Here is a 14,887-nt window from a genome sequence, read left to right as displayed (position 1 = left end):
ATACCGCTACTTTGAAAGGCATGGATTTTTGTAAGTAAGATCTTTTTTTTTTTGAAATAATTTGTAAGTAAGATCTTAGCTTCAAGCATGAATTAGTAATAGTAATGAATTCCATTTTAACTATTTTTTTATGAAATCTAGGTTTTCTTTTTATATGATATAATGATAACTAAATTGAAACAAAATAATTAAGATAAAATAAAGTAACTTTCCAACATTTTTATTGGTTTGTATTTTGTTACTATTTTTGGTTGAGACTAGAGTATCATAGTCGCAACAGTGATTAATTTCCTCACAGCAGATACTTGTACTAAATGGTAAATGATTAGTCACGAGATATATTTTCTTCTCATGGGTGGGGATTGAATCTTCAATCTCATAGTTAGTGGACGAGGCAAACATGACACCTCATGGTTTCCTGTTGTTATTTTGTTGATTCATTTCATATTTTTCTTATTTAATTATTAATTGATTGTTAAAAATGTATTGTGTAAAATGAGAAATACAACAATTTGTAAATATTAAAAGAAAGAACACTATAAGTTAACAATTAAAGAAATATATTTTATTCGGGTGCTCGATAACCACTGTGTAGTGAGGAGTCACGACCGGAGAGCACCAAGTTTCAACATATGAAGCGAGTTGGGACACATATATAGTATATAGATATGATTTCTCTTTTTTTCCATTAAATTATTCATTCAGAATTAAATATCTAAAACCTTGAAAAGAGGGGAAAAATCGTTAAAAAAAGAAAAGAGGGGAAAAAAAAGAAGAGGTTAGTAAAATGCGATTTTGTTGCTTCACTTGCTTGACTAATTTTGTTTAGATCTTCTTGTGTGTTTGTCTACTCTAGTAAAGTAAATTAGATTTTTTTTTGTGTACAGCTCATAAAGAAATTAAAGATAAACAAAAGACGAAAAACTCGGGACTAAGGTCTCACAAAGGTGATGCCCATTGCATCAGCCAAGGGAAGCAGACTCATATCCTCCGAAGAATTCCTATAAAATCATTTGTTAGAATGAATAACTATTTCGAACGGGTGATAACATCCATAAAAAAAAATCAAGAATTTAAGTGTGTAATTGAAGTATGAATGCATTATTTATTCAAAGTAAGGAAAGTCATTGACAGTGGCAAAGGACATCAACCTCAACACCCACAATAGCAGTTTTGCGCGTATTCTTTGCTGGCAACCATTAACATATTATTGTCAAGTATCCATTCCTCCCTGTCACTCACAATTTCCATTTCTTAGCTCACCTCCATCATCTTTTTGTTGCTCTACCTCACCTGCCATATTTATTTATTTATTTATTAATTTTCCTTCTCATTCCTCAAAAGGAAAAACTCCATTTTTCCTCTAAGAAAGGAAGAGCAACACTTGAATTGAACTGGATCTACCAATATTGCAATGGCTTTTTCTTTGAATCAACGCTTCTTGCTATCTTCTTCACTTCTCCTTCTCATCTTGGCTCTCTCTGTTTCTTCTTCTTCTTCTTCTTCCACTTTTCTTTCAGGTAACTTCCCAACTTCAGCTGAAACTGTCTTTACTGGTTTCAATTTTTGTTGTTTGTAACATAAATCATCAAAAGTTTGTTTTTTTATATCTGGGGTTGTCTAATTTGCAGATGCTGTTTTTGGTTCTCAGGCGCATACTGGTCGGAATCTTCTTCAGGCTAAGAAAGGTTTATAATCTGTTCAAACAATTTATGTCTTTTATCTGCTCTTGCTTTTGGATCTACCAACATATTATTTTATTTTTTTCTCTTTTTAACTTTTTATAAAAATCTCAAATGTTTGATACTATTTTCTTGTTATTTGTTCTTTTCATATGTATTTGTGTTGTGTAGGTATAGGATGTATGTTAAATCCATCTGCATAATTTTGTATTTGTTATGGATTTTTTTGTCACATCTTTTATTACTGTGATTGAAGTAAATGGAGTTCATTAGAATTAAGAGTAGAAGATGGGGAACACTGAAAGATCTTTTCAGTTTCAAATATGTGAGTTTGACTAGGCAACAATAACTATTGCTCAGAAAAGCAATAATTAGAGTAAGAAGCTTGGTTTGCCATCAAAATGTCTTTTGTTTTAAACCAGGAGGATTGAGGAAAGGCTAAGCAGGGATTTTGGTCCTCCACTATGCACTTAACCTGAATTTGTCCTCTAAAGATTCCAGGCATCAAGTTAGTTCTTCACATATTTAAAATGACACCCAAAGGATTCTTCCATGAAACTCCATGTGAAATCAATTTTGACAATTTCGAAGTCATGTCAAATCTGTGGAAGACTAATTTGATGTTACTAATTGTTGGAGGACCAAATTGAGATCCAAGGTATAACACCAAAATGATAGTTTGGTCCACAAAGGAATATGCTTTCTACGTATGTTCACATGCATACATTAGCATCAGGAAAGAGGCTAATGGAGAGAAGTAAGGCTCCAAATTAGCAGTAGTATAGGAGGTCTGGCTTTTTTAATGGTGCTGCTCTATAGCTTTATCCAACAAAAATGCGGACTTTAGGTGCAGATTGTTTATCAAAAACTAGCACTGTAACCTTCAACGTGACTAGATGCCACTCTTGCCGATAACTATCATGAAAGCTCTTGTATACATGCAACACAAATATGGATGAAAATTAGGCACATTGATATGAACTAGTATCTTCATTGCTGAAAATTGGGGAATTCCCCTTGATTACACAAATGCAGAACCTCGAGGATGTGCCAAGCCTCCCAAATCCCGAAGGCCCTATTCTTTCTCAAATGACCAGACAGGCATCCCTCACAATCCTCATTCTTATTTATAGGCCTCTCTAACAGTCTAATCCACTAACTATCTAACTATTATTCTGTTAAGAGTTAACTAATTATACCTATCACGCATCCTTTATGGATAACAGTTGAGGAATTGACATTAACTCCATGCATGTTATTATTTATTTCATCTATCTCTGCTTAATAGGATGCTTTATTATACATTCCTTATTTAACTCATGGTTGTGCAGCATGTGGTTTGATTATAATATTTGAACTGGCATGTGTCTATCTATATCAAGAAGAGTTTGCTATTATCAACTTGATCAAATGCACAAAGTATGTTACCATAGTATGCTGTTTGTTTTAGGTTCCATCCAGTATCATGTGTGAATCATGAATCAGGATGTTATTTATATTCATGGTAACCACTTGTGTCCTGGTTTGTTTGTAAGAGGGAAGGGATGCACTGATTACTAGTTTCTTCTTGGGGCATAATTTCACAAATCCAATTTTGACGTAGTCTGATGATACTGTTTCACCTTGCACCTGCAGGTTGTTCCGTGAATTTCGAGTTTTTGAACTACACAATAATCACAAGCAAATGCAAAGGACCCAGCTACCCTCCTAAAGATTGTTGTGGGGCATTTAAGGAATTTGCATGCCCTTATGTCGATGTGTTAAATGATTTAACAAACGATTGCGCATCAACCATGTTTAGTTACATTAATCTCTATGGAAAATACCCTCCCGGCCTCTTTGCTCATGAGTGTCGTGAAGGGAAGGAAGGTCTCGCCTGTCCTGCATTGCCCCCATCAGCCTTAGCTGATGATACTTCAAGTCAAGTTGTGCATTTTCCATCTCTAGTGCTGGTGCTCACAGCCTGCTTCTTAATCCTATTATTCTGATATCTCAGTATCCCACGTTTCATTCTTTGCTTGCATTACATTGTTGTATAATCAGTGACCACTTTTGGATGCATCTTCTTCGTTGATGCCTTTGCGGATATTGTACTAGAGCTGTAACATTTGCATACACTTAGAATAGTTAAAGCTCAATGCTGTATTTGATTCTTGTTTGTTTAAAAGGTTGGTAGTTCTCTTGGAACTTTTTACACTCTAAATGGATTTTTATTTATCATAGGGTGCAGTTCTGTTACACCCTGAAAAATATTCATGTGCCAATATTTACTTATTTGGTGATAGAATAAACTTGTGGGTGGAGGGATTAGATAAAAAAAAAATGTTTTGTATTATGTGTGTATTAGTTTTTCATAAAAATTGAACAAAACGGTATCTGCCTAAACATTTTTGGATCGATGAAGAATTTTATATTACTTCTCAATCTGATTTACCATTTTTATTTCTTTGCATGGGCCTGCATTCTTGCTAGAGGTCTGAACAATATATATGTATGTGTTTGTATTTTTAGGTCAAAATGAAACTACTAATATCACTTTGAAACTTTTTTTAAAACCAGAATACGGGTCCCCCTAATATACACAAGTTTTTTGCTTGTGTAACCTTGCACAGCTATAAAATTGTCTCTTTTACCCTTGCTTCAGAAATTAATCTCATCTTTATCCTTTCCATCATCTTCAACCCAAAACAACCCAGATCCATAATTTCATCTTTATCATCACCATTCATCTTCTCCTTCATCATCATCATCATCAACCCACCATACCCACATCCACAAACCCCACCCAAACCCAGATTCTGAAACTTCCCCTTTCTCTGCAACTCAAACCCCACCACCCATCACCAACAATTTCCCACACCTTCTTCTGCCAAAGTTTCAACAATTAAGATTTTATTTTGCAACTAGATTTTCATATTGTTAGATATATACCAATTTTCATTTTGACTTTTTTCTTTCCAATCCATCGAAAAAAAAATTTTAACTTTCTATTGTTTTTTTTCTTTCTGAAAGAGTTTGTTTATTATACTTTCTTAAATAAAATGATATATAACAAATTTGAGTAAATCACCTTAATTTAAACCTAGTTGCAAAATAAAATCTTAATTCGTTAACTCAGATCCTTTCTACCAAAATTAAAAAGTTAAAATTATACATTATAATTCTATTGAAAAATAATCGAACAGATGAAAACATAATATAATCCATTTCATTCTATTTGATTTCATTTTAGTTGACAAAACGCTACTTCGGTGATCATCACTATGAATTACCAAACAAAATCAAACCAGAGAATGCATTACAATCTCAGCAATTTTATATAACATGAAACCCCTCAGCTTATTTCTTCTTCATAGCAATTAGCAAATTCTTCACACTTTATTATATAATGACCCAAACATAATGCCTTTTTTTATTTTTTACATTATTCTTACAGACAGTATTTTATTGTAGCCTTCTTATCACCTAACAAATCATCATATTTTATACATACAAAACTATTGATAAAAATTCACTCCTATAGTTCCTGCCCCCTTGGAGGAGGGTGCAGAATAATTTACATTATTGAGAAAATAAAATTATGGATGAAATATTCACCATATGAGGTTGAGTCTAGGCTTCTGGCGAAACAGCTTTTTTTCCACACACCAAGGACCAGGAAAGGTGCTCAACTGCACACAATTTAGAAACACTTAGCCTTGCCATTTCATAATGAAACTAAAGATCAAACAGAAACAATATAACATGTTTGGATGTGTGTTGAATACACACTCTAAACCACGTCAGCGAAGAGCTTATGGATTAACATAATTTTAAGGTCTAAGCAGCAATGTCCTAAGCAGCAAGCTAAATTAGAATATTTATCATAGAAGTAGTGGAGAACTTACATTGCCAATAATCTTCGCTCCAAACCATGGAGTATCGGCACCGTAAGGAGGAGGTACGACTCTAATTCCATTGGACATGTATGGAGGAAGTAAGGCATTAAGTTCCTTGTCTATCCTTTCTGTAAAAGAATGGTCCCAAAGGAAATAGAAGTAGAACTCCATCAACCCCTCCATTTCATCTTTTAGCATTGTTGCAAAGATATAAAATGTCATGTCCCGAAAAACATAAAATATTTACCTGCCAAGCCTGGTAAACATGCTGTCCCCCCTGATAAAACTACAGTCTTGTACCAATCACTGTCAGCGGGTAAGTTTGCAGCATGGCAACGGTCCATACAAAGAGCTATGGCCTGGTGCAAACCCATGGCTTGCCTATACCAAGAAGCGCAACATAAGCTTAACTACCATTCAGGGAAAATATAAAAACAAACTCAGAATGAGGTAAGAAGTTCAATGGTAAACTTTGTTGACAATACATTAAATTTTATTGACAAAAGAACTTGAATGGATAAACCCGAAGCAGTCCTAGTACATCAAAAGTCTGAGCCTTGAGTAGTTAGTGTGAGAATACATGTTGTACATGCTTGTGCCGCTGTTATAGTTTTGGTTATATCATGTAATGTTTCAGTTGTAATGTAGTTAAGTTTTAGTTAAGAGTTTGTTATTTGATCACATCAAGCTGCAGTTATGCAGCCTACATTTGTATATGAACCTTTGGCTGATCTTCCAGCATAAAATTGAATACAGAATTCAGTTACAGAATCATTCTCTGAAACTCTCTCTCTCTCTCTCTTCTACATTTTCCTTCTTTCTCTTTCCATAATAGTAAGCAAGTTTGACTTGAGTGGTTGAAGAGCCTATACAATATTAGGGGTTAAAGCCCATGGAAATGCATAGTTAGGAGAAAAGCCTTGATCACCTAAACAGGTATACCCTCACACCCAGGAAAAACTAATTCTAATTTAAAAGAGAATTAGTACCCTCTCACATTTCTACTAGCACCTTAAATCAGTAAATCCTAACAATCAAAATCATGCTGTACAGATCGTCAGATCATTATAATCCCTAACCCTAATACAAGCATAATTAATAATGTTCTTGTCATAATTCTCTTCTCCATCAATGTTTCCGCCATTTCAATCAAATATTAAATTATTGACCTAGTCTCAAGAGTTTATCGAAGATCAACTGACATAAATTTCAATCTGTTCAACTTAGAACTACAGAGACCTTTAAATGCAACTAAAAGCAGTTAAACTTACAGATCTAAACAGAATGGAAACTCACTGAACATAAACCAATGATTTGAATTTCTTTCAGTAACAATTCGGCCGAAGATGCAATTTAGTGCAAGCTTTAAAAAGATGCCCTCTATAGAAATGTTTTTTATATGAATAATTTTTTTAAAAGTTAAAATGCCTCTAGAAGAATGTAAGTTGAAACTATAAAATAGAGATAAATATTGGTAGCATCAACCAAATACAAACATAGTTAAGAGCTTTTCTGTGTAACACGGCATTAGTTGGGAAGTTGGGAAAAAAATAAAACTGAAATGAAAAGAAAAGGTCTACTTAATTCTTAAGCAGAGATATCAATGAAAGATGACTATCATAATTCACATTATGCCCATTCTATTTGCGTTTAACAAAACCTCCTCACTTTCATGTGTTTGAGACTACTAATAAAAAAAGAATTGTTTTGTTTATTGTTATATTATATTAACAAATTAATTAATAAACTAATAGAGTGCAAAGAGGATACTTCCATGTTCACCGGGATCTAGGAGTAAAGGAAAAAAAAAAGGAATTTTATCTTCAACTTAAAGCCTTTAATACACTTTTGCAATCAGTTCGTCCAGATAGGTGAAAATGTGAAATGCTAATTTATAGGTCAGGCCAAAATCATGGAAGACAAGTAATTACACCGTCGAAGCAAATACGCACAGTCAATTTGTCATAAACATATTGCAAGAAACAAAAACTTACACTCCAGCGAGATGAGGCTGGAATAAGATCTCTCCCGTCTGAAACCGCTCTTTTGAAAGTGTAAACCATCCATCTCCTATAGCTTCAAATGATGCTGTTGTATCTTTTGAAAGCTCAGCTTCATAATCCAGAGCAACATAGCATAGGTTCTGATGTCATGCAACCGTCAGAACATCACATAACTTCAGTGATAAGACTTTTTAAGTAAAGAACTACAACTCTACAAGTACGTCCGACTGTCCGAGTATGTAGATTATTTCTTCATTTTGATTTCCACTTTTCCTTATATATCATAATTTATTTCCTATTTAATCATGACTAAGAGTCTAGACTTAGTATAATTAAGTATCAGTGTTAATATTTTATCTTATGCAATAATATCCAGGATATCATTCACATCAATATCAATAAAATTTTATTATTACAAGTATTCCTTTTTATCCATCCATACCTAAAGGACTAACTCTATAACTTCAATACTTACCAATCATTCTCAACACACTAAAGTGAAAAAGTCTCTCAAGGTCCTCATGTGATACTATTTCATTTATTTATATTCAATGTATCTACTGTAAACAGCAGCTTTAGTTGTACTTCAAATGTGTACTACAGCTGGTAAACATCTGTCGTCTTTAATTATAAATAACCTTAAAAAGTAAGGTACTAGACAATTATGAATTGACAAAAGATCAGTGTTTGAAATGACCAAGGGACAAGGTTGTCTCTAGATCCTATCATTTGTTACAAAGCTATAGACTTGCACGAAAACTACTCGCCAGCAAGTTAACAACTCTGAAGCATTCGCATATGCTAGACACAGACCTCAGGACCCTCTCTATATCTCGAGACATTTGAGCCCCAAGCCCTAAGGTTTCTACAAGTGAACACTGAGACGTCTTTCCTTGAAGAAAAAGCAAGGGGCACAGTTGATGTTATAACAGGGATGATAATGAGACAGCAATTACTGATTTGACGAAGGACATAGCAGTTTCCTTGGTACTTTCTGTAGAAACTTCTACCGTGAGAGAATCCCACAATTTCGTAGACAACCTACAGTTCAATAGTTAAAGGAAGAGAGACCAAGGAGAACTATAGACTATAGTTTAAACCATTTAGAAAGATTTAGATGTAAAACGGTCTATCATCAGACTTGAATTGTGATAGGACATAATGGCAGGATTTGACCTATTTAGTCAACACCGCCTAGTGAAAAAATGTTTTAATTGTTGTTAACTTGCTATTGTTGAAGACTTTATCCATGTGCCAGCAATAGAACAATTAACACCACCATGGAAGCTACTTTTCACAGTAGCCTTGGCCCATATGGCTTCAACACAGGTTTGCTGGTGATAGTCCTATTGTGCTCCATTGGAAAGTTGTTTCAGAGATGAAATTGCGCAACAATAGGTATCAAGTACAAACTCCCCTAAAAGCCTAAAGCTATTAGGTAAAGGCCAAAGATGGATTTATATCTTTAACATGCCTCCTTAGCCCTCACACAAGATCCATTTTTAGCTTGATTGCTTGAAGAAGGGACTTAAATATCAAGAATAGAAGTAACAAAGATCAAACTCTTGATCACTAAGTGCTAGAGGCTTTGATTTCATGTCAATGACCAAACCCTTTGAGCTTGAAGCTTTGATTTCATGTCAATGACCAACCCCTTTGAGCACCACATACTATCCTATTAAAATTTGAAAGATTTTTAATGTATACTACATTTCATAAGCAATAAAGGGTCCACTATTGTCCTACTCAGGCACCAAAGCATACTACCTCATTGAAATCAATGAGAAAAATCTCAGTATTAGAAAATTATAAATATTTCAGATCATGAAGGAGAGTATCAACACCTCTTTCAATTTGCGAACAGTGTACAATGATTGAAAATTCAGGTTGTTCAGTTGCATCTTCTCCTTAAGAAATTCTGTAAGTTTAAGAGCTCCCAGCCCCACAACTTCCACACCCACCTTGCGCATTACTTTACCATTTAAAACTGGAAAAATATAATGCAGGTCACGTTCATACCAGGAAAATAAAATAAAATAAATAGATACTTATAGGCACTTTATTCTGATTTACAAACGATTTATACATTAAAACAAAGAAATGATGTTTGAACATTGATTACAACTAAACCGACTTCCAACAACAAATTGAGATACTTCATGCAAGAAATTTAAATTCATGCATAAATTACGAATTATGTTTATGCAAGGAAAGAGCGAGAGAACTAAAGGACATACTTGGAACTACCGATATGACTTGAAAGCCTATATTAACAGCTATTCCAGAAGTTCGTTTTGCAGCGTACAGAGCTAGAGTTGCCTACATTTTACAAAATATGTAAGTAAATATGGAAATAACAAGAAATAGACAAAGTACTCAAGCTTCACTAGCCAAAAGACATGCACGACTACATTTATCTATTACCTTAATGATTTGAATAGCTGTAACTAAGGTCTTTGCTCCTAGGTGTAGACTCTTAAGTTGACAGAAAATAATGAGTAAACATACAACTTGGTCTCAGAAAGATGTTACTTGTATTGATATGGTTCTTGAAAGTTTCTGTCTATATAACTGGGTTTCCGGAGCTGCCAAGTTGCTAACAAGTTAACCCCTTGGGATACCAATTTATCACAGATAGATGGAAAATTTTAGATACCCCTTGAGTTCACTTTGTCTGCTTTTTTTCTCAATTGACTTTGCTTTCTCTTGCAACCTCAATTCCATCATTCCAATTCAAATTTATAATCTTATTTATAGAACATTTCTTACATCTTGTACACTTGATTATACAGTATAGAAAAGAATAGAAACATCAAAATTAGTTTTACCAAATTACTTAAGCAACCTCGCAACAAAATGTTATGGAAAAGTTACAGCAGATTCTCAAAAAACTAGACATACTTTTAAAACCTTGGGCATGCTACTTTATTCGTCTTGATCAACCTTGGTTAGGGGTGGAAATAGGCTAGGCTAGACCAAGTTTTTTAAGACCTAAGCATAGCCTACTTCCCAAACTTAGGGCCCAAGCGTGGTTTGTTAGTCCGATATAGACCATTTTTCTGAAAGGCCAAAATAGAATTTTTAGATGGCTCAAATTCAAGCCTTTTTAATAATGGGTCTGCCCTGGCCATAGTGTAAGCTAGGTCATAGGCCCCCCAATGCGTGACCTGACCTATTTCCATCCCTAGTGCCAGCCCCACAAACCCAGGTAATAGAATTATTTACTACGTTAACAACCCCCACCAGAAATTTTTTATTTTCATCAACATGAATGACAAAGCAATCATTGGTTGAAACCTACTGACGTACTACATCAGAACCCAGTTGGAGTTAGCTAGGAATGTATTACTATAACATCTAGAATCCAGATGAGGCTAGAATCCATACTTATTTAACCACAAGAAACAGAGAACTAAAATAAACCCAAAGAGAGTGGACAAATATGTTCTCTTCAGTAAAACTGATGGAAATATAAAGGCAATAGAAGCAGTAAAAAGGATATGCCAATATGGGGTGACTTATTTTCATTAAGCAGTCCTCTGATGTAAGTTTATCACTATAGTTGGTAAAATGGCAACTTACTGACGGGGTCTTTTTTTTTTCCTTTTTCCATATCAAAATGGATTACCTGGCTGACAGCACAAACAGCAGGAACATTCATGTCAAACAAGGAAGTATAAATTGCTTCTTTAAGTTGTCGTCTTGATGCTTTGGCTGATTCAGTATCTGGAATGAATCAGAATATTGTACAGTCTGAGAATTACTTGTGTACGAAAACTAAGTATTATTAACTTAAATTACATGAAGACAATATGCATGGGAAGTGGTGGGTAATGTGAAAAGGTCCAAGCTAAATTTGGAGTTAATAAATAGGTTTCTCCCTCCTATGTGCATCATCAAGGCAGACATCACCTTACAAAGTACAAACACACAACCATTAGATGTATAAAACGCAATAAGAACCAGTGACTAAGTGGTAGTATATTTTCATTATTAATTTTACATTCTACAGAAGTTAAATAGACCAAGAATTTTTAATTTTAAACAATGAAATTTTTGCCTTTCAGAAAACTTATAGCAGATGGTTGGTTGAGTGAACACCTGGAATGGTATTTAATCAAAATTACTAAAATTGATAACCAAATGAAATCTTCAGAAGGAAATCAGTGAATTGAAACCCCTTAGTCAAAGCTTGAACACTAGTGGCATATTGATCCATAGAACAACAATAATAACAAGAAGTCTTGTCAATGTACTTCTTTTTCTGTTCTTATTAGCACCACTGAAGCAAACATAAAATGTAACTGACCATCATAATGGACTATTGGTATCGAAACAATAACTGGTTGTTTATTCGGTTTCACCTGCATCCTGCCGAGAAGCCAGCCAATAGCAAGAACAATATAAAAGAATTAGGTAAACAACATAAAACAGTTATGCCTTCACTCATAATAAGAATGAATATTTTTTAGTAACAATAATTAAGTAATCACTAAAAATCAATGCCTTTTCCAAAACTTATTGTTTTAGTACGATTCACGTTTATATGTTCATAGATATATAATTACACAAGTGCAAAGAGAGACCAACAGGTGTTCACTTAAAAGATTATCAAGCGTTAACTGTAAGTCAGGTACTGTTCAACCAACAAGAAGAGAGAATCAAAATGACACGATACCTGTTATAAATAGTTGCATAAAAATGACGAAGCCTAGTATACATAGGTGACTCAATGTTGCCAAATTCCTGCATATAAAAAAAGAAGAGAAAGGTTGCAGGATTGCAGCGCAGCATAAGTGAAAGGAAACTGAAAAAACAGAAACCACAATGCCTAGTATCTGCAAGGAGTCTCTTCTGCAGTTTGAGGCTCTCCTTGGTGGAAATCAAAACCATACGGGGAAATAACAATGTATGAACACAGCAAAAACTAGGCACACATCATTTTACTATCTTCATTGAAACCAAACATAGCCGAAGTTACTACTACTTCCAACCAAAATCATTACCAAAAATGTGGCTGATCGCCCTGATGGACAAGCATATTTGCTCCAGCCAAATTTGCAATAACCAGAACCACCTTGAGCGCACAAAAAATAAATGTTCAAACATCAAAATATAATCAAACCATCACGAGCAACTGGAAAATAAGATCCCACAACAAAATTGCAAGACTAACCATCGATGATAATAGCACCAGGAACTTGTGCTCTCTGGCCATATATATGCTTGAATGACAGCTGGGGCCTGTGGCCAATGAAGGAACTGTAATTGAGGAGCAAATCTTCAGTACAACTGTAACACAACAGACTTATCACACCCTATCTCAAATACATATAATCTTTTTTTCATTTTTGTTCTAAAAAAATTAAAATAGGAATATATAGCCAAACAAAGCAGCGGCAATGTTACAAGTAGTACAGTACATACTACTCAAGCTCTGGAAAATAAATTGGAACTTAGGAATTCCATACACTTAAAGTACAAAAATAACAATCACTGACAAAAGTAATCAAAGCACACAATACCAATCACATGTACAACCCATTAAACCCATTCAACCAACAACATCAGAAGCACAGAATACCAATCACTAGCACAAACCATCAAAGCACACAATATGACAATACCAATCACTTGCACAACCCATCAATTCACTCAAACAACATCCACTAACAATCACTTGCACAACCCAAATAAAAAGCACAGAAATTCACCAAACAACACCCATCAAAAGCATAGCAATCACTAGCAAAACCCATGAAAATTCACTTACAAGCCCACATGAAACTGAGAACAAAAATCGAATACTCACGGAAGAGGGTAGCCAGAAGCCAAAGTGGTCTCAGCAAAGAAGACAGAATCCCAAGAAGGATCAGCCTGATGGGTCTGAAGGAAGTGAAGCCAGAGGCGATTATCATCAGAAACCAAAGATCTCAAAACCTTGCAAACCACGCACACTTTCGCAGCCTCTTTGGGATCCAGAAGCTTCAGAATCTGCATCAACACGTCCCATGGCAGCTTCTCCAACACACCCAAATCCGCACGCGACAAAACTCCTCCTCCGGTGGTCCATGATGATGATGGGTTGTTGTTGTTGTTTGCCGGCAGCATCATCATTTCCCACAGTTTCCTCAGAACAAAAGACATCCTATGAACTCGTCGGTTGTTGTTGTTGGTTGAACTTCAACAACTGGTTCAACAAAGACAAGAAGTGAGTTGAGTTGGAGCATCATGAAAATGAACACATGATGATAATGAGCCGTTATAATCAGCCATCAATTTTCCACGTTTGGTGCGCGCTGCTGCTATCTTTTTTTTTTTCTAGTATTTTAATATGAGTTTAACTACTATTTATTCAAGGTTTTTTTGGGTGGATGAGAAAAATCTATTTATTACTAAAGTTTATGTAGTCATCATAGAATATTACAATCCATCAATTTTTCATCTTTAATTATCATGTATACACCTGTTTCTAGGGTGATCGAGTTAACCAAACTTTGTCTACGTCATTTAGGCAAATATCATTTAGAAACAAAAAATGGAGAGATGAATTTTTTTTTTAAAGAGAGCTTGAATTCACTAAACGGAAGGCATAGAAGTAAGTACATCAGTATTAACTAATGATATGAGTTCCGGCGGGCACGTCCTCCACCTAAATTGAATCAGGATAGGTGGCGGTATTCGTTGTCAAGAAATCAACAACACAATTATAGCTCCTTCCAACAAAAGAATAGAAACAACATTAAACGCTGAAAGCAAACGACGACAATCTTTGACCACCATGGCCAAGTAAGAACCACCCGAATCTTGCCTCCTCCAACACTAGAAGAGTTGTAGACAGCCAATAATTAAAAGCATGTGTTAAACATTTTATACTACTACTGCATATAAATTAAACATTTTTAATATAGAGTTTAATGGATATGCGTTTTTAGTGTAAAAGAGTTTTACACTAACATCCAATCATTTTGTGTCATATATGGCAAAGTTTTACAGTCATATTTTATTTAAATTAAATTAAAATTGTATGTTATGATGTGACGAAAGATAATTGGGTGTCTCTGTAAAAAAAATTACACTCACGATGTATTTACCTTTTTCTCTTTAATATATTATAGAGAAAATGGATGATGCACTGACAGTGTAAAGTTTTGTTTACACCGTCAACCAATCAGATTGTAAGGATGTGTCACGTCAACTAATGAAATTAAGAAAAAAAAAAGATTTTCTCACATCCTTGAAATCTGATTAGTTGACGGTGCATAGAAATTAAAGTTTATATCGTAATACAAAAATAATATTTATTGTTTGAAATATAAAAACA

At 34.4% G+C, this 14,887-nt stretch overlaps 2 protein-coding genes across 4 annotated transcripts; one reads left to right on the top strand and one right to left on the bottom strand.

The window, feature by feature from the left end:
* Nucleotides 1–1,131: 1,131 nt before the first annotated feature.
* LOC130745559 (GPI-anchored protein LLG1) lies at nucleotides 1,132–3,902 on the top strand. The gene is made up of 3 exons (XM_057597875.1): nucleotides 1,132–1,520; nucleotides 1,632–1,688; nucleotides 3,318–3,902. The coding sequence occupies exons 1-3, from the start codon at nucleotides 1,415–1,417 to the stop codon at nucleotides 3,668–3,670; spliced, it is 516 nt and encodes a 171-aa protein (XP_057453858.1). The 5' UTR covers nucleotides 1,132–1,414; the 3' UTR covers nucleotides 3,671–3,902.
* Nucleotides 3,903–5,041: 1,139 nt separating this feature from the next.
* Nucleotides 5,042–13,864, bottom strand: LOC130745557 (actin-related protein 8-like). 3 transcript variants are annotated; one of them, XM_057597868.1, is made up of 12 exons: nucleotides 13,376–13,864; nucleotides 12,740–12,855; nucleotides 12,570–12,640; nucleotides 12,242–12,309; nucleotides 11,873–11,934; nucleotides 11,192–11,289; nucleotides 9,801–9,882; nucleotides 9,408–9,550; nucleotides 7,555–7,703; nucleotides 5,808–5,941; nucleotides 5,570–5,688; nucleotides 5,042–5,353 (listed from the first exon to the last, which is right to left on the bottom strand). In XM_057597868.1, the coding sequence occupies exons 1-12, from the start codon at nucleotides 13,708–13,710 to the stop codon at nucleotides 5,276–5,278; spliced, it is 1,455 nt and encodes a 484-aa protein (XP_057453851.1). In that variant the 5' UTR covers nucleotides 13,711–13,864; the 3' UTR covers nucleotides 5,042–5,275. The 3 variants fall into 3 exon arrangements, with proteins under 3 accessions (XP_057453851.1, XP_057453852.1, XP_057453853.1); XM_057597869.1 differs by having other exon boundaries at nucleotides 12,740–12,825; nucleotides 13,376–13,863; XM_057597870.1 differs by lacking the exon at nucleotides 11,873–11,934 and having other exon boundaries at nucleotides 13,376–13,854.
* Between the last annotated feature and the right edge of the window lie 1,023 nt (nucleotides 13,865–14,887).

The sequence above is a fragment of the Lotus japonicus genome, chromosome 3, assembly GCF_012489685.1.
Source record: "Lotus japonicus ecotype B-129 chromosome 3, LjGifu_v1.2".
In the NCBI taxonomy this organism is placed as follows: Eukaryota; Viridiplantae; Streptophyta; class Magnoliopsida; order Fabales; family Fabaceae; genus Lotus; species Lotus japonicus.
The sequence above is the reverse complement of the archived record's forward strand: the minus strand, read 5'-3'. Positions and strand labels throughout refer to the sequence as shown.

Coding starts and splice junctions, on each gene's coding strand:
- LOC130745557 (XM_057597868.1), bottom strand. CDS start 13,710: ATGTCTTTTGTTCTGAGGAAACTGTGGGAAATGATGATGCTGCCGGCA. Junction 9,883..11,191: donor CTGTTTGTGCTGTCAGCCAG/GTAATCCATTTT, acceptor TGTAAAATGTAG/GCAACTCTAGCTCTGTACGC. Junction 5,689..5,807: donor ATGTTTACCAGGCTTGGCAG/GTAAATATTTTA, acceptor ATTCTTTTACAG/AAAGGATAGACAAGGAACTT.
- LOC130745559 (XM_057597875.1), top strand. CDS start 1,415: ATGGCTTTTTCTTTGAATCAACGCTTCTTGCTATCTTCTTCACTTCTC. Junction 1,521..1,631: donor TTCTTCCACTTTTCTTTCAG/GTAACTTCCCAA, acceptor TCTAATTTGCAG/ATGCTGTTTTTGGTTCTCAG. Junction 1,689..3,317: donor TCTTCTTCAGGCTAAGAAAG/GTTTATAATCTG, acceptor TTGCACCTGCAG/GTTGTTCCGTGAATTTCGAG.